The 21,993-nt window shown below is 42.4% G+C and overlaps 1 protein-coding gene across 1 annotated transcript in view; it reads right to left on the bottom strand.

The window, feature by feature from the left end:
* The window catches only part of CACNA1C (calcium voltage-gated channel subunit alpha1 C), a 464,400-nt gene that overhangs the window by 86,511 nt on the left and 355,896 nt on the right, over nt 1–21,993 (bottom strand). The window contains 8 exon segments of the mRNA XM_066319417.1: nt 5,061–5,130; nt 5,258–5,378; nt 6,501–6,615; nt 8,430–8,550; nt 9,336–9,543; nt 16,313–16,538; nt 17,331–17,491; nt 19,447–19,473. Of these exon segments, the coding sequence (XP_066175514.1) occupies nt 5,061–5,130; nt 5,258–5,378; nt 6,501–6,615; nt 8,430–8,550; nt 9,336–9,543; nt 16,313–16,538; nt 17,331–17,491; nt 19,447–19,473 (1,049 nt within the window).

Below are 21,993 nucleotides of genomic sequence, written 5' to 3'. Positions count from 1 at the left end.
TCTGGGAGAATATCTGGTTCCTAGAGCAGAAGAGCAGCAGCCTTTCCTGAGGTGCTGTGCTCCCCAGGTCTGTGATCACTCCCGTTATTTGCTTCCGGATTATCTGCAGGATTAACCTGCAGCTGAGGTTTTACTGCTGCAGAGGAAAGCTACATTACTTCTTATATCTTGTAATACTGATTCCTGTTAAATGTCCTTCATGGAGACTTTCCACTGTGCTTTGGCATTAAATTGCCATCAGTGTCTGATATGCACAAAGCACAGATTATTTCCCATAGAGCAACAGTCTGGCCTGTCACTCCCCCCCTGCATTTCTGCTGCTGACTATTCCCAAAAGTGGCACTTAGACCTCATCCTTACTGAAGGGCATTTTTTTTTTCTTTTGACCATTCCTCCAGTTTTATCAAGATTGTTTTTCTTCTATTTGTGAGCATCTCCATGGAGCTGCTGCTGCATCTGGGGCCATGTCTGGATGAGCACATGAATGCCCCAGAACACAGTGAGCATGTCCACACTGACTTACACCAACCAGAAAGCCTTAAAATTGTCCCCTTTTATAATTTACTTGGGGGAAGATCAGAAAGATGGGGATGAGGCTGAGACTCTTGAACTTGTGTCATCTCCAGGCAGAGCAGTGAGCAACCTCAAGATAGAAAATGCAGAGATGAAGGCTAAGTGCTACGTGAAAGAGAAGCTGCTGCCTTTGAGGGTTTCTTCTACCTGCTGAAGTCAGATGTTGCTTTGTAAATGACATGATGGGATTTTGCTGTTTTGCTGCAAATCCTCTCACTTAATCAGCAAGAAAGGGAAAAAAAACTCTTTAGGAAAGGAGCCTGACATGTTAGATACAACTGATTCATCTTCCAGGCACTGCAAAGGAAGAAACTCTAATTAAAAGGTTCATCTTGCGTCCATAAAGGGAGATAAGTTCCAGGAATGGTGTTCCTTTAGGGTGAGGTATTGTACTTGATCTGGTTACAGGACACATCATAAAGAGCAGATGAATCAGCACAGATCCTGATCTAGATATCAGAGAGAGTAGAAAAGTGCCCTTTTTGAATGCATGCCATTATTACATGCAAATAGGATTCTTTCTTTACACTTCCAGTACCAAGAGTTCAGCTCCAATTTGCTTGATAGATCTTTGCATAAATGTTTGAGCTGGTACATAGAGTTTGTACTTTTTAAGTCAGTCTATTTTTTAACAGCTCAATTTTGTGTGCAATATACTTCATAATACTCTTTCTACAGGATTTATTCGCTAAAGAAACATCTTTCAAAAGTACTTTTTTACACGGGACTTGTAAAATAGGTGTTAAGGTTAATGTGCATGTTTATGTAATATAACCATACTTTGCACTTGCACCTTTTATCTATGGGTTTCAGAGGAGGCTGACAAGGAGTGAGGTAAGCAAATTCTTTTTCTTCTTTAACAGGCCAGAAAACCAATGCCCAGGATCCTGTGGGATATTTGAAACTCTTACTTAAGAAGAGTATTCTGGGTCCCTGCTCTGCGCCTTCAGTGTGAGATCATTCTTCTTTTATTACTCAGAGGAATGCTTAAAATACACTTTTAAATGGGCATGGAACAATGCCTCTGGAAAATGGACCCTTAGCAGAAGGATCAGCCCCATGAAGACCATAAAGGACATTGCTCCTCTCGCCTTTTTCTCCTGTCTGCCATACAGCAAGAAATATATATTAATGACTGTGGGAAGCAAATGCTTTCAGTCTGAAAACCACATTCAGTTCCTCAGCCACGGGTAAAGAACAATGTTTCACTTTTCACTCAAAGTCTAGGGTGCAGAAGAAAGGAATCGTTGAGGTCCAAATTCAAAAAGAATAACGTGATTACAGCCTCATCCCAGGTCACTGCCCATACTTTCTACCTCCATATAGAAGTAGCACAGCTGCTCACATTTGTAGAAGCAAATGTTTTTGGCTGCGCAGACAAACAGGCTACAGTGCAGTATAAGTGAGAAATTTGATGGTGGGAAGTTTTTTTTTTTTACTGTACAAAGACCAGAACTCTCGTATAAGGACATTATTTAGCTTCAAGCTCCCATGAATCATTCCAAGCTTTTACCTTCATTTGATGTCCTGAATTCTTTGTCTATTTCTGTGCTAGACTGCAAGACTAGCTCCCTGTCTTCCTGTAATAAACATATCATCATAATAATCCTTCTAGTGTACACAAATCTCTGGGAGAACCAGGCTGTCCTTCCCAAAAAGAGGCCAGGTGATCTGAGGAGCTGCAACTGTTCTGGGGCTGAGGACGAACACTGTGCAGCAAACAGAATCTGGAGAGGTTATTGAGAAAAAGGCTTTAAGGAGCAAAAACAAATCAGAGGATGAACAAGGTAGGTTAGGAAAGACCCTGCTTTGTTAAGAGAAACAAACCAAGTGATCAATTCAAACTGTTTCTGAACATCAAATTTTCAGTCTTCACAAAGAGTGGATAAATTCAGCGAACAGGCCTGTTTAGAAATGGCATTGATGCCATACAATGGCAAGTAACCACAATGGTGTCCCTTTGCATTTCTGATAGGAGACAGGAGAAAACCTGATAATCCATTCAGATTTTAGCTTGTGTCCAAAAGTACATTAAGACAGGGATTGGCACCCCGAGGCAGGCACTAAAAGTGTTTTCACTTGATTTTCTGCACTCTAATTCTATGCATTAAAAAAAAAAAAAGTAGATGTAGTGTTTTGTTATATTTTTCATTCATAAGCTGCTCTTACTAAACTGTCTACAGAAAGTAAATAAACCCCAATTCCATTAGCAGTAGACTCAAAATTGACATTCAGATGACTGATATTTCACTTGAAAAAAAAAGTAATTGTCTGTAAATCCAAGCCAGATGAGAAACAGAAACAAAACTGTGTCAAGCTGTTTTAATTTGGGCTTCTTACTAAAGACTCCCACAAACCCTTTAACAACTGAGGTTGTTTGTCCAGTTGTGTAAGTCCCTGTGATGGGTGATGGGAAGATGAAATCCAGAGTCACCTGTCTCAGGCAGTGTTACAATAGTATTGTCCAGAGTTAGAACCACACTACTCCTGATAAATTTGCTATAAATATGGAAGAATACAAGTACAGCATATGTGAGGACTTCTTGTACTGAAAATCAAATGCAATGAACCGTTTTCCATTTTGCTTGTCTGAAACTCTTGTCCATCTACTCAAAATGAACTCTTGTGTTCCTTCTTACCCTGTCAAGTCAACCTATTATCAGACATTTGTTTATTAGTAATCATGGAATAGAAGAGAAAGTGTTCTATAGCCTATTAGAGCCTGTTACATAATCACAGACACACAGAAGAGCAGAGCAGGGAAGGATCACAAAATGCCCCCTGGTTCATGCCTCTGCTAAGCCAGGTCCAATTAATTATTTTACCTAAGCCTTTTCTGGGAGACATTTTTCTGACTTGTCCTTCACAACATTCAGTGATGCTGGCTTCCAAAACCATCTCTGTAAACTTTGACAGCCTCACCATTAGAAAATTCTCCCTGCTGTGAATCTTGAATCTGTTACTTCACATTGGAGATAAGTGTCCTCCTCTCTGTGGAAGGTTTTTATGCACTTGAAGACGTTTCTCCTGCCCTTCCCAAGGGTGCTTCACCAGAGCACCCAAAAAGAGCTGTTATATTCCAGATACCAGAGATCTTATAAATGGTGAGCACAATAAAACAATTGCTTTGCTCTGATCAGCTTTCTCTGATCAGTTAAAACAAACCCAGAACTGGACAAAAGGGTCATTCTTTCTCTGTGTCACAAATCTCACTACTTGCTTGCCTTTTCAAAGACAGCAAACTGTTGCTCACATCTGTTGAGCTCGTGGTCATAAGATTCAGATCCTTTTCTCAAGGACTGTTACCTAACTAGCTGTCACCTAAGATCCTCTATTTGTGAATTGTTTATTCGTGTCTATGCGTAGAGCCTGGCACTTTCAATTTTATTTAGACCATTTATCCAGGACCTCAGGAGCTCTTTGAATTCTAATGCTGCCCTCCAGCACACTTCTTGTCCTTCCCAGCTTCATGTCATCTACAAATGTAATAAGCATATTGCCTCTTCCATCATCCAGGCCATTAACAATGAACTGAGCTGAACTCCACACAGGCTTTTGAGTTGTACAGACTTGCTTGGGCCATCACTGCTCTCCCCATAAAGGGTCTGATCATTCCTCTCACCATCATCTAGACCATGTTTTTCTAGTCAGCTTATGAGAACACCGTAAGAGATGGTCAGAAGCCTTAGCAAAGTTAAAGATTATCACATCTACTTATTTTCTCCTGTCTACAAGTGTTTGCAGCCCCTTTCAGAAGGAAATAAGGGTGGTTTGATGTGATTTGCTCTTGGCAAATCTATGTTGGCTGCTGGTCATCTCCTTATCTTGAGGTCATACAGTTTGTTTAGTCCTTTGTTCCAGCACTTTTCCAAGAATGGAAGTTGAACTGACTAGCTCCAATCCTGCCCCTGATTCAGGGTCTCTTGAACACTGCCTAAAGTTCTGAGATTTCTTCAATCAATCTTTCAAGTATTTGAGAATGAAGTTAATTAGGCCCAGCTGACTTGAAAACCAGCCTAACTAATGCTACAGCTTGTTTCTTACACTTCAAGGCTGAGATCTTATGCCTTTAGAGTTATGCTAGTGTCACACTGTCCTTTTTGATTAGAAAACTGTGCAAAAAGGCATTCAGCACTTTCCCTTTCATGACTATCTGTTGTGAGACTGCCCTGACTACTGAGAACTGAAAAAGCACTCTGAAAACAGTGTCACATGTATATTTTCAAACAGGGAGATTTTTAGATGATTTGATTCTCTGTCAAGCTCTGGATTTACCAATAAAGGGCTTTACAGAGGACAAAATCAAATATGACTGATCAGTACAGGGACTTCAAAGGGCCAAGTCCGCCTGTGCAAACGCAGGCAAGAACACCATCCTGTCCCATCATGGAAGCATTTCCAGCAAACCTTCTACCCCAGTTTGGTCTTGTGTTCATTAGCAACTGGAGCTTTTGTAGGGTGAGGGCTACAAGGGAGGAGATGTTTACCTGGTGCTTCTGTTGTGGGATAAGGACTCTTTTCTTCACTTTCATTGGGCTGGTAATCGTCCACATTGATCTGGCAGAAATGGAGGCAGAAGCATAACAGGCTTTATCAGACCAAGCAGGCAGTTTTCATTCCTTTAGAAACCCAAGCTGTTCATGCCATCACTGCACAGAATGTGAAGGCTGGCAGCAGACCTTACCTTGGTGGCAGGAGGGGACTCTCCATCAGCAGTGATCGATTTCAGCTCAATTTTCTCCTCCTTTGTCTCTTCCTCCACAGCTGTTTTCTCCATCTCCTGTTTCTTTTCGGGACTAGCCGTCCTAGCAATTTAACAAGATAAAAAACCAAAGAGTTACGAAGGTGGAAAAGCTGCTTCCCTTTCAGGAGCTTCACATAGTACAGCACACACCATGAGAACAATCAGCTGGCTGGCATCTCCATTCTGAGTTCAGTGGCTCCACCTTCTCCTCCTCTACAGGCAAAGGCAGAGGGTCTGATCTGTCTTTACATAGTGTATATTTTATATACAATAATGTATATTGTATATAATGTGTATTTTATAGTATATTTAATTTATATTTTGTAGCTTCCTCAATGGCATGTCTTTGTGTGTTTGTGCAAATGTATATTTCAGGTCTGTCAGCAGAGATCTCTTTGTTCACCCAGTGACAAAAGTATGGACCATTTTCAACCCATATCTTGTGAACTTCCATCTACATTGCCTCCAAACATTCTGCCCCTCACTGCACCCCTAGAGTGAGGGAAATCTGCTGAGCCACATGCAGGATGAAGCAGAAGGAGCTGCACAAGAGATCCCCTCCAAGCATCCAGTGAATAGGAATAACCAGCAAGGAGAGGCTTCCCTGCTGCTGGCAGCTGGGAATGGCAGAGAAGCTCCTCATCCAGCTTGTGCCCCTGAAGTGTCTGCAGAAACACTGAAAGAACTGGCAGGGGAAGAACAGCATGTGGCATCAAAAGAAAAAGAAGCTGCTAAATCTCATCACGAGAATGACAGAAAATATGCCTCATGGCCCAAAGCAATCAGAAGATAGTAGGGAGATTCAAATGGGATTGACACCATTTCACACTCCTTCTCTGCTGATGCTCTGAAAGCTCAGCAGTAACCCAGACTTCCTTTCCTCTGCTCACACCACTGCAGCTGGGGAGGAACTCCCAGCTCACAACACTTGCCTGTCTTACAGTTGGAATTCCTTTGTATAAAAATTTTTATAGACATAATCTGCGGAATTTCTAAATTTGCATTAAAAATTTATATAGGCCTAATTCCCTATATAATTACATTAATCACATCTATAATCTATACACACAATTTATATAAATTACATGTATACACATGTATGTATAAGCATCATATTCATATATATCCATGCTGCGGGTCATGACAGAAATGTGTGCAGGTAGGTGGATGCAAATGGATTTACCTAGCTAGCTTTTTCCTCTCTTTTTCCTCTTCCTCCTCTTTCTGTGCAGATGTTAAACTCTCAGCATCAGCAAGGTTGTCCACAGCAATGGCCAAAAATACATTCAGCAGGATATCTGTTTGTGTGCTACTTAAAGAAAACGGGCTTTGAAAACTGCAGAAAAAGATTATAACCAAAGGTTTCTTAATTGAAAATTTTTAGCAACCTGTCATCAGATCTCTTGGATTTTCCAAACCTCCATTTCACACAACTGCATACCCATCATGCACAAACCTACACCTTCCTTCCACACAGATAGCACACTTTGTGTGTTTTCAAACTTTCACAACAGAATGGCTGATGTAAAACATCTAAGGCCAGATTTACATTTTAGTTCCAGTTTCCCAAAAGTGTCCCCCTTTGTGCAGAGAATCCCACTGAACATGAGAGGAGCACTGAATGCTTTGCATCTTTTGACAGTTTAGGTTGCATGAGGGGATTTTATGGACAGCAATACCCAGTATTCTGATGAGCATTTCTGAGGTTAATTTAGTCTGGACAGTGAAGGGTTGAGCTGACAGTTCTGCCATCTCCTAGCAGAGAGTCCATGCATGGCCAGTCATGCCCATGCAGTTGAAGGGCAAAGAATCAAAACTGTTTTCTTGTCTTATCAGTCAGCGTTCAGCTCTCATGTTACAAATCTGACCATAGGTTGTTTTATAAGTTTCTTGAGTGTAGATCTTACTATACCACAATAACTTTTAGGCAAACCCTGGTTCAAGGCTTAGTCTGGAAACACAGACATTCCCCCCCTCCTTGGGCTCCAAGGTCTGGAGGCTCCAAAGTCAGCCAGCATGTAGAGTTGGCTCACATTTTCACAAGGAGATCCAAGTTGTAGCTTTTTTTTTTTTTTCAAGCTGTCAGCCAAATTGCCTACCTTGACCTTCAGATAAGTGGAATTGCATCACCTCACTTTGAAGTGAGGGTCTGCAGGTCAACTGAAATGTCAAATAACAGGGTTTGAGAGATCTGAATTATGGGCAAAGGCCAGAAGAGCTGGGCTGAGTCTATAAGGTGGCTTTATAGAAGCATCAGTATTAAAGGAAGTGTCACCTCTGACATAGGAGGGCCATTTATTAGGGAAGCAGAAACTAAGGACAAATTTGGAGCAAACTGAGATAGGGAACAGAATGGCAGCTCTATGTGATATGCAAATTCCTGTGAAAAGACACTCACAGCACAATCATGCAATGTGCTTTGTGGCCCCTGGGGTAAGTACAGAGCCCTCACTTCACCTTAAAGCCAGACATAACTGAAGTTACTCAAGACCAGCACAGGCTGGAAGGTAAGGGAGCACAAAATTTTCTATTTGAAGAACACACAGATTGCAGGGACTGAAATGTAACACAGGTCCTGTTAGTTTATACATGAATTAATATATGATCTTACATAAATCAATTATGTCAAACATATGTTACTCCTATTGCTGCATTTGTATATAGCATATTGCAGATTATACATATTTTTATTCCACATAAGGCTTGGATGGAAGCACATGGAATATATTACTAAAAAAACAGTAAAAGTAAAAAAAATGCAGTAAGAACAGTAGGAACACCCAGAGATTAGGAGAAGGAAGGAAAGAAAAACCTCTGAAAGAATTAAGGGGAATGAAAAATAAAAACAATAAACATGTGAAGATACTAAATAAAGCTAGCATGTGGAACTGGCACATAGCTGAATGGCACAACTGTTCAAATGCCTTAGCACCAACTAAAGCAAAATGAACTTGTTGAACTTTTGGCAATGCCAAATTTTGGGAATGCCAAAATTCAGATGTAGGGAAAACGCAAAACCGTGAGGTGTGAAATTCATATTTTCTGACATAACAAAGTAAATAGTGGTTTTAATTCATCCCCTCTTGCAGAAAAGAGTAGCATCAAAGGATACAGTTCCCACAGATGAAGAGGATGATGAAGTAAATACAGACCAACATTCCTGGAAAAGAGGGGCCGCCATAAGCCATGATCCCATCATACATCACCGAATTCCAGTCCTCCCCAGTCAGGATCTAAATGACACATTCCCACCAATAAGGGATACAGTGTTAGACCACACAGAGAATTTGAACACCCCATAACACAAAGATACCCACTGTCCTAGAGAACACCCCCTCCCCCAGGATGGAGCTGATGGAGACTCTGCCTGTGTCCATCTAGAACATTAAAAAAAAAAACCCAACGCAAACGACAAACCACAGAACAAAGATGAAAAGAAGGCCTGTGCTTAAAGTCTGAAAACCCCTCAAACAGTGTCTTCTTGGAGATGATGGCTGAAGGCAAATAGCTCTCCTAGACAATTCCATCCAAGTCTTTCCCCTTGTTCCAAGCATTTCCCTCCCACATGCCTGTTGTTCCATGCAGGCTGCCCAGCCTACAGCACTGCCCTCAGCACCTCCAGGCCAGTTCCCTTCTTTCACATGTCAGTAAAATCATACTCCTGGTGCTCTTGGTGGGTCACTCCCAAAGCTGCAGAGGGCTGAAAGGCCATGGGATTCTTTCTGTGGTGCTGTGAGCAGGTATTTGTTCCCCAGAGAGGGGAGGACAGCAGCAGGGTTTGCCTTTGGCACACCGGTGCAGCCCTGGAACATGGCAATGTTCTCTTGTCCTGCCCTGCAAAGACCTTTTGGCCCTGCAGCACACAGGGGTTTTATCTTTGGTTCCCACTTTGGGAGGGAATTATCCCGTGCTGGCAGCACACCCTGGAGCTGTCAGGGTCATGTCCCATCCTGGGGACTGCCAGGCTGCAGGAGCTGTCTCACCCCATGAAAACACAATAAATATCTGGTGCCCTTACCTGGAACACAGTCAGGAGGGACTGAGGGAAGTTGTCAAATGTGCTCCTCCTGGTCTGCATCTCATCAAAGTTAAACTTGCCCCCAAAGAGCTGCATCCCCAGGAGAGAGAAGATGATGATGAAGAGGAAGAGAAGCAGCAAGAGGGAGGCAATGGAGCGGACTGAATTCAGGAGTGAAGCCACAAGGTTACTCAGGGAGTTCCAATATCTGGGAGAGAAAATAGAAGCAGTTAAAATTCCCTCAATCTGAGACAGGTGCTCATAGCCTGCACAGGATATTGGTTCAGGCTGCCTTCTGTGTAAAGCAGGCATTTGCAAACACCCTGTTAAGCAGTGAATCATTGATGTGCTTCCCTAAGATAACGAGACCTACTGCAGCTAAATGAGTAATTTTACTACCCCACGTGTACACACACAATTCCCTCCACCCCCCACTCCACACACACACCCAGAAGATTATTACAGCACTCTCCATCTAAGGCTCTGCACATCTTATATCAATATACAGTGATTAGTTCTTGCTGCTTCAGTGAGTTACATTCTAACCAACCTCATTACAACACTCACAGATGTTATGGCAGCCAGAATACCTCACTCCAGAGAATGGCCTGTAATAACTAACAAGAACAGATGGGGAAACTGTTCGGATGCAAATACAAGCTTGCCCAAAATTTGGAGTGTGTGAGTATGTGCTTGGGCTCACTCACAGAGAGGTTGGGAGGAATGAGAAAGATGTCAATGCCCCTTTTATAGGGACCCTAAAGCAAACTCCAGATCTACATTCATTTGGAAAAGCACAACATCACTGGGTTTTTTGGTTTTCAAACCTACTCTACTTCTTCAAACAGGCTGCAGAGCATTGGCTTCATTGAGGAGACAGTGTATCCAGGCTTGTGCCCAGTTCAGACTCATGTATGATGCAGGGAGAGGATCTTTTTGCCCACTTTAGGGTTCAGAGAGATGTCAGCAGCATGTAAGTTTGCAATCTTTGCCAGCCTGCAGAGTAGCCACAAGCTGGAAAGAGGCTTTAGAAAAAAATTCTAAAAATTCACCACATCACCCATGAAGCAACTCCCACTTTGGTCTTGCATCTGCTCAGTCACTCTTGATCTCCTGCTTAGCTGGTCATGAGCTCTTCTCTTTTGTGCTTTGAGGCTGGCAGAGCTTTCAGATTGGGCTGAAGATTTGCTGTCATCTTCCAGTCACCTCATTTTGATGCACATTATTAGTGAAGCCTCAAAAGCTTTCACAGGTCAGTAAGCAATGTTAGCCTGTGCTCTTCCTTCTACCTGGCCTGCCACCATGCTTTGAGAGTCCACCACGGCCAGTGCTCTCCAGCCCCTTTCTCTCAAAGTCCACAGCTTTGAACATTTCTTTATTTAGAGAACTCTGTGTTTCTAAACATGAACCCTGAAGATGAAACTTCCAGGTAAAAAGGATGGCAGAATGGTGCTCTGGCTCTTTTGGGGAAGCCTTATCTTTCAACCCATCATATTTTTCTGAAGGTAGTATATATATATTCATTAGAGACAAGGGTTCTTAAAATCCTAGTTAAATTAATATTTTATAAATATCAATCTAAAAAGAATACTTTTCTTCTCCTGTGGAAGGCAGGACTGCCTGAGCAGCCCAAGCACTTCAGGAAGATCAGCAATCTGATGTGCAGAGGGACATCACCAACGTCCTCTCAAGTTCAGCAGCAGGTTCATCTCCAAGGACTGAGCTTCAAAGAGAGCTGTGATGTTTTCCCTCCAGCCCAGCTCCAGCACTTCAGAGAAAACTAGGATGCTTTAAAGTTTAACTGCAATTAAAGAGATGAGCAATGAAAAACTCCAGAGCAAAGGTAAGGGCACGGAAGCTGTGGGCTCAGTGCCACCAAATATCCACACGGAATGTGCAATGTAACAGCTCCCTGTGTTTGCAGTTATGCTCACAGCTCACATATTTCACACTTTGGAAAGAAGGGAAAGTGACACAGGAGAAGGGAAAAATTTATTCTGATGAAAATCAAATGAATTCAGCATCCTTAAAGCAGAGGTTGATGTGCTCCAGAATATCTCCAAGTCCTCCAATGTCAGCCAGGACACACATTTTCCAGGTCTTTCTAGCAGTACCCTTAAGAAGCAGCAAAGTTGTTACACATCTGAACAGTCCCAGTGACTCAGTTTAAGCTTAAAGGCCTGGCTGTCTCAGCTCACAACTGTGCAGCCTTCTACCAGCTCTGCATTTCTTATAAATGGCTCAATACCTGGCATTCAGATCCTTATATAAGTATTGAGCTTCAAGCAATTAACTGAGATGGCCTGGTGGCCTGATGGTGAGATTAGTGCTGTTTTACCCAGCTAGAAATACAACACCACTAGAAAGTAAATAAACCAATCGGGGGGGGGGAAAAAAGGCGAAAAAGGAAAAAGGAAGGGATAAGAACTGCTTGACTGATTAGGATGTGAAAATAACAATATATTTATCTCAGGGTCCTAGAAGCCTGACCTGAGGTTACCATCTGTCATATTTGGTGGTTGCAGAACTGGCATGAACTCCCTCAAAGTGAGATCTGGGATTACTCAGTGAAACACAAAGGTTTTATGTCAGCAATGGCTGAAGTCCAGACAAAGAAGAAGGAGGGGTCTCACTAATTCATCCTTCCTGATTAACACCTTGATGCCTTAAGTTTTATTTTCCATGTACTTCAGGTTCTGTGCTGCCCAGGGGTGCAGTTCTGAGCTCACACTCAGTGTCACTCAGCTCTGCACACAGCAGGGACACAAAACAAATCCTTCTCCTGCTGCACACCAAGGACAACTTTCAGCCCAAAAGCACAAACAAGGGTGGGCTGGAGGGAGGAACAAGAAGGATGGGACCTCACAACCTGCAGCTGGAATTGGGCACTTAAACCCCAATATGCAAATGGACCAAAACTTACAAAAATGTGACACCTCATGACCATTTGTCCATTTTGTGACCATTTTGGGTCCACCTTGGGTGTGGCACTAGTCAGGCCCTGTCCTGCCCAAGGTGGATCCTGGAGGCCTTTCAATAAATCCCTACTTTATTCTCTGGCTCTGTCCAGTCTCTGTTTCAGGTCAGCCTTCCCAAGGTATCCTTCCTTACTCCATCTTTACACCATTCCTTACTACAAAGGCAAAATCAGCCCTGGATGCTGGACACAATAGAAGGTTCTGGACAGGCAGCTCTTAGTGGGAAGCATGAGAGGAAGCTCCAGAGAGTGCTGCTGCCTCACATCTGTGGGGAAATGGATGTGCCTCTCAACAGCTCCCACTGCAGATCCTGGGCCCTTGAGGGTGCCAGGAACAAGGCTCTGCAAAACCCCAGGTGAGCAGGACGTGATTGTGATCCTGGCTTCAAAGTGCTGGAATGGTCCAGAGAAGTCAAGTGGTTTGTCCAACACCTCACATAATAACCAGCTGCAGAACTGGATTAGAACTTCACGTGTTCTGCTCTCTTCCTTCTCCTCTCTCTCCACTGCCTTCCACTATATCTTTATCATCACACCTCCGGTGATTACAGATGCAGGGCTTAAAACAGCAGCAACAGCTGGCAGACTCATTATTGGAAAGCTTCCACCCTGTTCATCCAATATAAAACCACTTGGACAGTGATTTTTGACAGAACGCATAATAAACAGGGCTCCCCCTCTCTCCTCCCTACAACTAACAGTGATTTACCTAGTGGCAGGGTTAGTGTAAAACACCAAATTTCTGTATGCTGTTGCAAATTGCATTATTTATGTTTTAAACACAAAGGACTATATAATACATATATGGCAGCTATTTATAATGAGAAAATAATCTGTCTTCTCATAGCAAAGTGAGATGTTTTGCACAGCACTTTAAAAATTAGGGAGAATGAAACAGATTACATTGTCTATTTGTCTAATGCATTTATAATTTTGGAAGAAATGTCTGGTCTTGAAATTCTAAATGGTGTTTCTAAAATGGCACATTGTTCATCTGATGGTGTTGTTATTTGTTTCTGTTCTATTATGGAGCTATATTTGTGTCTCTTGTAGAACTGTATCATTTTGATGACCCAGAATTTGTTTGTGCACGACCTTTACCATGGAAAATCTATGCAAATATAGAGAGAATAGTCTACCTATTGGTATATTCTCACCAGAGTAATTTTCCTGCTTTTTACCTTTTTAATATCCTAGATTATCATTATTCTCACCTTCCCTGTATGTCCCCATATGCTCATGAATGTATGTTTGACATAAAACATGACTATCATTCCCCTTGCCCCTACCAGCTTTCCAGCGTTGTACCTTTCTGAATTATCATTGCACTCAGGTGAGGTATTCCACCAATGCTGATAATGTCATTAATAAATCTTTGTTGTATTTAGAGCTAAGTGAATAATAGAAAAATTTGTAATTTACTAGAGGAAGTAAAAGTTTGGATTTAGTGCCAAAATATTCTGTCCTGAAGTAAGGCATGAGTGAGCCTAAAATGTTGCTTTGGAGGCACCTGTTAGGGCCTTCCACATGAGGGTGAACTTCACCCACAGAAGGAAGAATTATGAAGAATATTATGAATAATTACAAAACATATAAATTTGAAACTACTGCAGCCTACTTGTCAATATTTTAGGAACAGAAAAGAAAGAAAGAAAAATCTGATTAATACATTATGCATCATGAGTTCTTCCTTAGCTCTGTACTTTCTACACAGACCCATGCACAAATTGCAGGAGACATTATTCCAGGTAACACTTTTTCCAGGAAAAATTGTATTTTAATTGTGCTGCAGAGTGTAGGCAAAGGTAACCAGTCCTAGAGCTGATTGGTTCCACTGTCACATTTCTGCCAGAAGCTTTAGGAATATTTGAGTACTCCACTAGCTCAGGCTTTCTAAAGTATTAATGATATTCTCTCAGTGTTTGCCTTTCTATTAGAGAATTCTCTTAGCTAGGTTATATATTTTTGTAGGAGTGGAGACATGTCTTGAAAAAACAATGACCTCTCCATGTTGCTATGCTGAAGCTCAGGCTTTTATAGCTGTTGGTTTGTTGCCCTGGGTGTATCTGATTACCCAGTGCCTGAAACAGCCACTGCTTTCCTCACAAACCAGAGGCTTGGGAATGGATAGATCCAGGAAAAACAGTCCCCAGACCAGAGATCCCCACTATTTCTGAAAGAGCAAAGTTGCCTTTCATGCTGGAAACTCTTGTTTCCCCTCTCTGGGAGGGATTATTCTCCTCTGGAAGATTTTTCCCCTCTTCTATGATCACACATCCAAACAGAAAACTTTTTTTCTCCCTTTTGAAATAACTGTAGGCTTGCTTTGGCCTCTCTCTCTGAGTCTGTGAACTGATTTTCTATCTCTGCCATCTGACCCTGAGATCCATCCATCCTGCCAGTGATCTGAGGCTCAGAAACTTTCAGGGCAAAACTTGTGTGATGCACAAGTCCAAGCCTGTTGTTTTTTTTTCTCCCTCTCAGCTCAGCCATCTTGACTATCTTCCAGTTTTGGACTTGTTTTTCTCATGTGCTGCATTTTCTCTCTCCAATTTGTCCAAAATTTCCTTGGGTGGGGGGTGTGGGGAGGTGTTACAGCAATTATAGGGACATTTTCATGGCTGAACATGCAGAAAAAGCACTTCCACCACCCCAGTCAAGCTTTTTGTGAGATGCTGACTGGTGCCCACATGGGAAAAGGCAGACCTTTTGCTACCTGGGGCAAGAGCTTGGATAGATTTATTGCAAGAGCTCTGGGTAAGTTTGGAGCTGATCTGTCCTACAAACTCCCCTCAAGCTCAAAAATGCCCCGCAAACCAAGCTGGTCTTTTTGGAGGTACCAGGCTCAGCAAGCAGTGACTGTTTAACAGAGATCTCTGTGCCTTTATGCAGAGAGAGAGGGGAAAGAATGAAAAGGGAAAAGAGCAGATATTGGAAGCTGGAAAAAGTCTTTTTTTTTTCATGAAGTTGCTGATTTGTGATGGGCTCCTTGGAAGGGGAGGAGCTGGCAACATCCTTTGCCTATAGCTGCTGGTGCTGACACAGTCTCCCACTGAGGTCACTGTGGAGTCTACTGGAGCTGGCATGGGCTCTTCAGTCAAATGCTGGTTTGGTTCCAAGCCTTTCAGGCTCCTCTCTGTCACCAAAAAGCGTCAGAGGAGGTCACAGGGCTATCTGCTGTTTTGGCTCTCTTTGACTTTTGCTGAGAACTGTAAGAGCCTGAGCTCAGTTCACAATATTCCACATTTCAGTTTAACACTGTACATGCTATCAGGTGCCCCCCAGCTGCCTGTGCCAGACTCCTCACCACTCACATCAGAGATAGATGTCCAGTCTGTACAGCCCTCCCCACCCTGTTACAGACTTCAGATTGATGCCTTAGGTTTGAGCTTTCATGTATTTCATATTCTGTGTTGCCCAGGGGTGCAGTTCTGAGCTCACACTCAGTGTCACTCAGCTCTGCACAGAGCAGGGACACAAAACAAATCCTTTTCCTGCTGCACACCAAGGACAACTTTCAGCCCAAAAGCACAAACAAGGGTGGGCTGGAGGGAGGAACAAGAAAGATGGGACCTCACAACCTGCAGCTGGAATTGGACAATTAAATCCCAATATGCAAATGGACCAAAACTTATAAAAGTGTGAGACCTCGTGACCATTTGTCCATTTCGTGACCATTTGTCCATTTCGTGACCATTTTGGGTTCATTTTGTGACCATTTTGGGTCCACCTTGGGTGTAGCCCTGGTCAGGCTCTTGTTCTGCCCAAGGTGGATCCTGGAGGCCTTTCAATAAATCCCTACTTTATTCTCTGGCTCTGTCCAGTCTCTGTTTCAGGTCAGCCTTCCCAAGGCATCAAGAGGAGCACTGTTAATGTAGCACTCTCACTACCTAATTAATGCTAGAAAAAGTGAAAGCAAAGGGATGGGAGTGACTTGCACCCATTCATGTTGCTCACTGAGCAGTTGCCCTCCTCCAGCCCCAAAGAAGCAATAAAGTACCTTGTGATTTTAAATATCCTCAGGAGTCTGACACATCTCAGAACTGAAATGCCCAGGGGTGACATGATCTTTGTCTCCACCAGGATGGTTTCCAGGATGCCTCCACACACAATGAAACAGTCAAAGCGGTTGAAGAGGGACACAAAATAGGCCTGGAGACCAAGGCTGTACATCTTCAGCAGCATCTCTGCCGTGAAAAGAGCTAGCAGCACCTTATTGGCAGTGTCTCATGGAAAGCAAAAAGAAACAGATTAAGGAAACTTAGTCAAAAGATCACCATAACCACTCATTGGCCCGTTGCTCCTAAGAAAGCATTTTGAGGATCACTCTTAAAAGTTAACTTTGTGTAAGATTGGGCCAAAGAATGAACTTGAAAAGCGTGGGAACCTCATTCACAGAAACGTTTTAGCAGGAGAGTTGCAGCAATTCTGAGATGTGCTGCACATACAGCTGCAATGTGTTACACAACCTGCAATGGCAGGGACACGCCTCCCTGTGCACAACCTGCCTTCACACCCGTCATCTGCAGAGGAGAGTGGGAACAGAAGAGCTGCTGTGCTACCTACTGTTCCTTAATTAAGCCTTTTCAGCTGCCCTCACCTCCAGAGAGAATTCAGCTGCTCTGCAGACAGAAGAACTTTACAAATCACTCTTCATCACCTCCATAATAATTAGAATTTATCATAAATGCCATTTAAGGGGAAACCCGGGACAATGTGGGGCTCCCAGTATCTCTCCATAAACTGGGAAACCAGTTGCTGCAAATATAAATTTGGCATAAGCTCCTGATTTCACTTATGCTGCTTTGGGTGGAAAGGAGGTATTCACATTTTTCCTGTAACTTCTCCCACTGCAGGCAGACAAGTTTATTGCACTATTTAGGATCCTCCACAGACACAGGACTGCTCGGAGCTGTGTACACTCCTTTTGCATTGTGTGGTTCAATGCATCAGCTCTTCTCTCAGCTCCCATTTTTTGACACCCACCATAACAAACAGAACCAGCAGCTCCTCCTCACCTTGGACCTCTGTGAGCCAGTCTGGCTGGTTGTAGTGCTCAGAGGCAATGGTGAGGGTATTGAGGAACACGAGGAAGATCACCAGCCAGTAGAAAACGTTGGACTTGACGGCAGCACGGCACTTCCTCCTGCAGAACCGATTCCATCGGCGCCAGTAGCGACTTGAAAAATCGGAAAAGGGAAAGTTTTTTTCAGAGAGGGATCTTTAGGCTACTGCAGCTCTCTGCCAAGGGAGACTCTAGTCTCCCTTTAGATTTAGATTTAGTCTAGATTTATTGCTCAAGAATGGCAGGGAGTAACTCAAGTTCACCCTGAGAAACACTCTTTCATCTGAGTTGACACCTGTGAACATCCCTCCCATAGCTGTAGGAATAAAGTTTGTCCTAAACCAATTTGCCAGAGTTTCAAGCAATAGCTTAATCTGAGTAAGACATCTACTGCACAAACTCCTAGAGATTTTTTACCTCAGTTGCCACAAAAAATAAATATTCTCCTTGTACTTGATGCTTGTGGCCTGCAATGGCACCTTGCCCAGCCTCAGGATAGTCAATAGAAAGATACTCTATCAGTGGAGGTGAAGGATTAAGGCTTTGGAGAGGTGAGGCCAAATAAAATCCAAAGAACACTTCCAGCATTCAGCAACATTCAGGAGTAAGCCCAATTCATGGGCTAGTTCTGAAAAGAATCCCCAGACTTAGGGGACTTCAGCATCTCACCTTCATGCCTGGAACTAAGGGTACCATTTGCTAATCAAGAGAGTTTTTAAAGTTTGCCTTCCCTGAACACATCCCCTTGTGTCACTGTCATTGATTTCTCTGGGTAATTACTAACCACAGAAGATATTTAAAGCTAATTACACACCTCCTACTCTTCAGAATTTAACTTGCATAGCAACCAGTTTCCAGGCAACACTTGCCACTGTATAATAAATCTAATAGTTTTATATAGATACTACATATGTGTGTGTGTCTGAAGTGACACACACATACACAATGCTACAGGAGAAAGAACTTTTCTTGGCCACTCTTGTCCTGGGTATAATTTTCAGTGACAAACTGTAGCCAGGCTTGAGATCAGGGTTCCCATCTTCAGGAACTAAAGCCAGACCATGTAAACACAATGTGAACAAGAATTTTGCAACAACATTTTAACAGGTGCTCATATCTAAGGTGTTTTACCTATGCAATTTATAAAGGCATCCAGTCCATCACAAACAGATGCATTGTGTGTTTTGCAGTGGATTTGGGACAAGAAATAAACTTCCCAATTTCCAAAGTGGGCACCACACTTCGATGTTAACGTTGTCATTAAACTATTTGTAATCTCACATGCTTTTGTGTGTACCTGTGCACAAACGTGCATGCACATGACAATATACGGAGTTTTCTGTGCTTACATCTACACGCTTTATGTAGAGACATCACATATGTGCTTCCCAAACTGACGTTATTCACTGCTCCTTATGTAAGCAGGACTCAGTTACACCCTTGCTTCAGTTATTCTGAAAATTCATTGAGTATTTTATAAAACTGACTTGGAATTCAGGGTTTTGGGGTCAGCTGAGCTCCTGCTAAAGGGGTAGAAATGGACCTTAAGAACCAAGTTCCATGAGGTCAGCCAGCCTCTCCAATGAAACCCCAGAAACAGCCATCTTGGGACTGCTTCACTTTTCCAAAAGCTCTGAGTCAACAGAAAATCCAACATCACTAGAGAAGCTCCCCATGTCCCAGAGTTAATGGGAGAATTTCACAAACAAGATGCCAGCTTAATCAGTTGAAATCTTTACAATCAAGCAAAGCAGAGAAGTTCAACAAAGAGAGCCTTAAGCTGACAGGGTTGGTGTATGTAGTATAATGATCTGGTTGAACTGGATTTTTATTTCTCATTTTATATTTTATGGTTTGAGATACACAGGTAGCATAGACAGGTACTTCAGCAGTCAGTACTCCCTGTGCCTTAATTGAGTGTGAAACTAAGAAAAATTTATGACTAAAATCTGATATATTTAGCAGGATCTCCTAGAACCACCACTGCTCCCAGCAATGCTGGTGTAAACCACTTCAGAAAAGACCAAAAATGATAGAAAGGAGGAAAAGAAAAAGTCAGTTTTACTTACCTAAATTTTGATTTTGAGATCCGATGCCTGAAAGACAAGAATTGCCATTAGAGTCTCTGAAGCTGTCCCACACCTCCTAGGTATTGCTATTTTGTAAAAATTTTGTAAATTTAAAAATTTTGTAAAAATAGCAATAGAAAGAAACAAAGTTAATTTAATCCATGCTGTTTTCCCCTTACATATGTTGTAAGTCAGTCAATGTAGAATTCCTCAATAACCAAATCTTGTCTTTTGGTGGGACTCATGAATCAGAAGTCATCCCATGGTGAGATTCTACCACCCATAGATAGCAGTGAACTCTAAAACTGCTACTGAATTTACTTTAAAAGTATGACTTTTTATTATTTTTTAGTCACTACCTTTTCTTTATATTTAAATATATATGACTTTAAAGAGACTTGTTGCTTTCACATATCACCTATCTGTAAGTACACTATGAAATAATAATGGTCAGAATAATGCTTTTTTTCAGTAATTGAAGGAAAAACAGTTCATGGCAAATATTTTCAAACTTAGATACTAACACTTATTTGTCTTGTTTATCTATGTAAATTGGTTTGCATTCAAATGGGTCTGTACAGTAATAGATCCTGTTATCAATGAAACGTTGAGAATTAAGCATTCCTGAAAATTTGGCCATATTCCCACTATATGTGTTTAAATATCCAATTCCATGCATTTGGATTTATTCACCTAAATAATCTCATTAATCTTCTATGAGAAGTCATATGCAAAGCTAGAAACAGGCTCCAGTTCCCAAACCACTACCTTGCTCTGCTTGACACACGTCCTTTAAGGCCTTTGAACACTTTAGCTGCCTCTTGGTAAATCCACAATGGTGCACAGAGAGAAATAAATGTATGTGGATACACTGCTGTGAGTCAGAGGTGACTTGGGAAGCTGCAACATCTACCACCAATAGCAGCAGAAAGGAGAATCTGGGGAATGACTGGGAAAAAAAGTATTTCTGCAGAGTTGAAGAATTCCTTAAGGTTCCCTGTATGAGGGGAAAGTGAGTCACTGTTGACAGCAGCCAGCACAGGTCTTACTGCACTGCCCTAAAATTGGATTCACTGTTAGTAGGGAGGGGAGAATGTAACTCTCCAAGCATCTGACACTTCTGGCAGCCTTAACAGTGGTCCTGTCCCTGCTTGGGGACATCAGTTACTGACGAGTAATCAGTGGTGGGTCAGGTCCTGATGTGGAAGAGGTTTTAGTCAGGGGAACTTTTCACCAGCAGATGGGCTGAGCCAAAAAAAAAAGAAAAAAAGCCTTTGCACCAAATCCCAAATCCCTCACTCCTGCTGTGTCACAGGCAGCTTGTCTAGGGCACACACTGGGCACAGGGAGGTTACAGACACTCAAGGCTCTTGAGAAAGAAGAAATAATGCACCGGCAGGGCAGAATGCTGAGTTATGCTGCGGGGACAAAGCAAAGCTCTAACAAGGATGCCAAATGAAGCACCTACAAAACACATCCTTAATGCTAAAGCTATTCCTGCTTCTCACTGAGAATTCTGGCTTGATAATCACTACCTACCAACTGAAATGGAGCAGATTTACAGGCAACAGGAAAAAAGGTTCAAAGACGGAAAGTGAAAAGATGTAAAAATCACAAGGAAGCAAAAAGCTGAGCACTGGAAAGGAGGTGGTGAGGATTTTGATAGGAATAGTTTGGCAGGGACAGAGAGGGAGAGAAAGCAAGAGAGAGAGATGGAAAGGGAAGGACAGGGAGTGTGAAATCCTCTGGTGACCTCTCTGGTTAATGGTTTTCCAGTGAGGCAGCACTGAAATCTTTCACTTATTTAAGCAAAAGGAGATGCAGCAGGTGTAGTACTCATCGTGCATGTGATAATTATATCTTTGAAGCATTATGAGCAGCAGCCAAGTGCATTCAGTGCTCCCACAGGTTACCTACAGCCTTCATCCCCCTCCCTCCACCTTGCCTTACTGCTGTGGTAGAAGGCTTTATCACATGTGGGTGTGCTATATATATAGAACAGGACAAGGAAGGAGGATTAGATTTATATTTAGAGGTAGAATCAGAGAGTGAAATGGAATTTTGGAAATAAACTGTGTAATAAACGTTTCTGAAAACATTATACACGAATCTGAAACACGTTTTTCAAATGACTCTTATGACTAAATTTTTTTTTCCCAGAACCTAGGTTACCAAAGTCACATAAAAAGTTTTTATGGCATCACTAGGAGCTGTCAAATAGCCTGGAAATAGGGCCTTGCCACAGTGTCTGTGACACTCCAGGCTGGCACTTAATGTGTTCAGAGTGGACCAGATTCTCTGCTGAATTTAAACACGGATATTTTGCATCTCTGGTGTCCTGGGAGGTTTATGTCATTGGGAGAAAGAGGATGACTCCAACTGTGTCCAACTCCGGAATGTCTTGAGAAACTCTTGTGTAAAATTATGGTGCAGGAGACTAAGGAAAACCACTTCAGGTCACTACTGAGTGCTTTTATCACAGGAACCATGTAACTCAGCTTGTCTTTTAGAAAGACAAACACAAATATCAGATCTCTACTGTTTGAC

Source organism: Sylvia atricapilla, chromosome 5 (assembly GCF_009819655.1).
Source record: "Sylvia atricapilla isolate bSylAtr1 chromosome 5, bSylAtr1.pri, whole genome shotgun sequence".
NCBI lineage: Eukaryota > Metazoa > Chordata > Aves > Passeriformes > Sylviidae > Sylvia > Sylvia atricapilla.
This window is presented reverse-complemented; position numbering and strand designations above follow the sequence as displayed.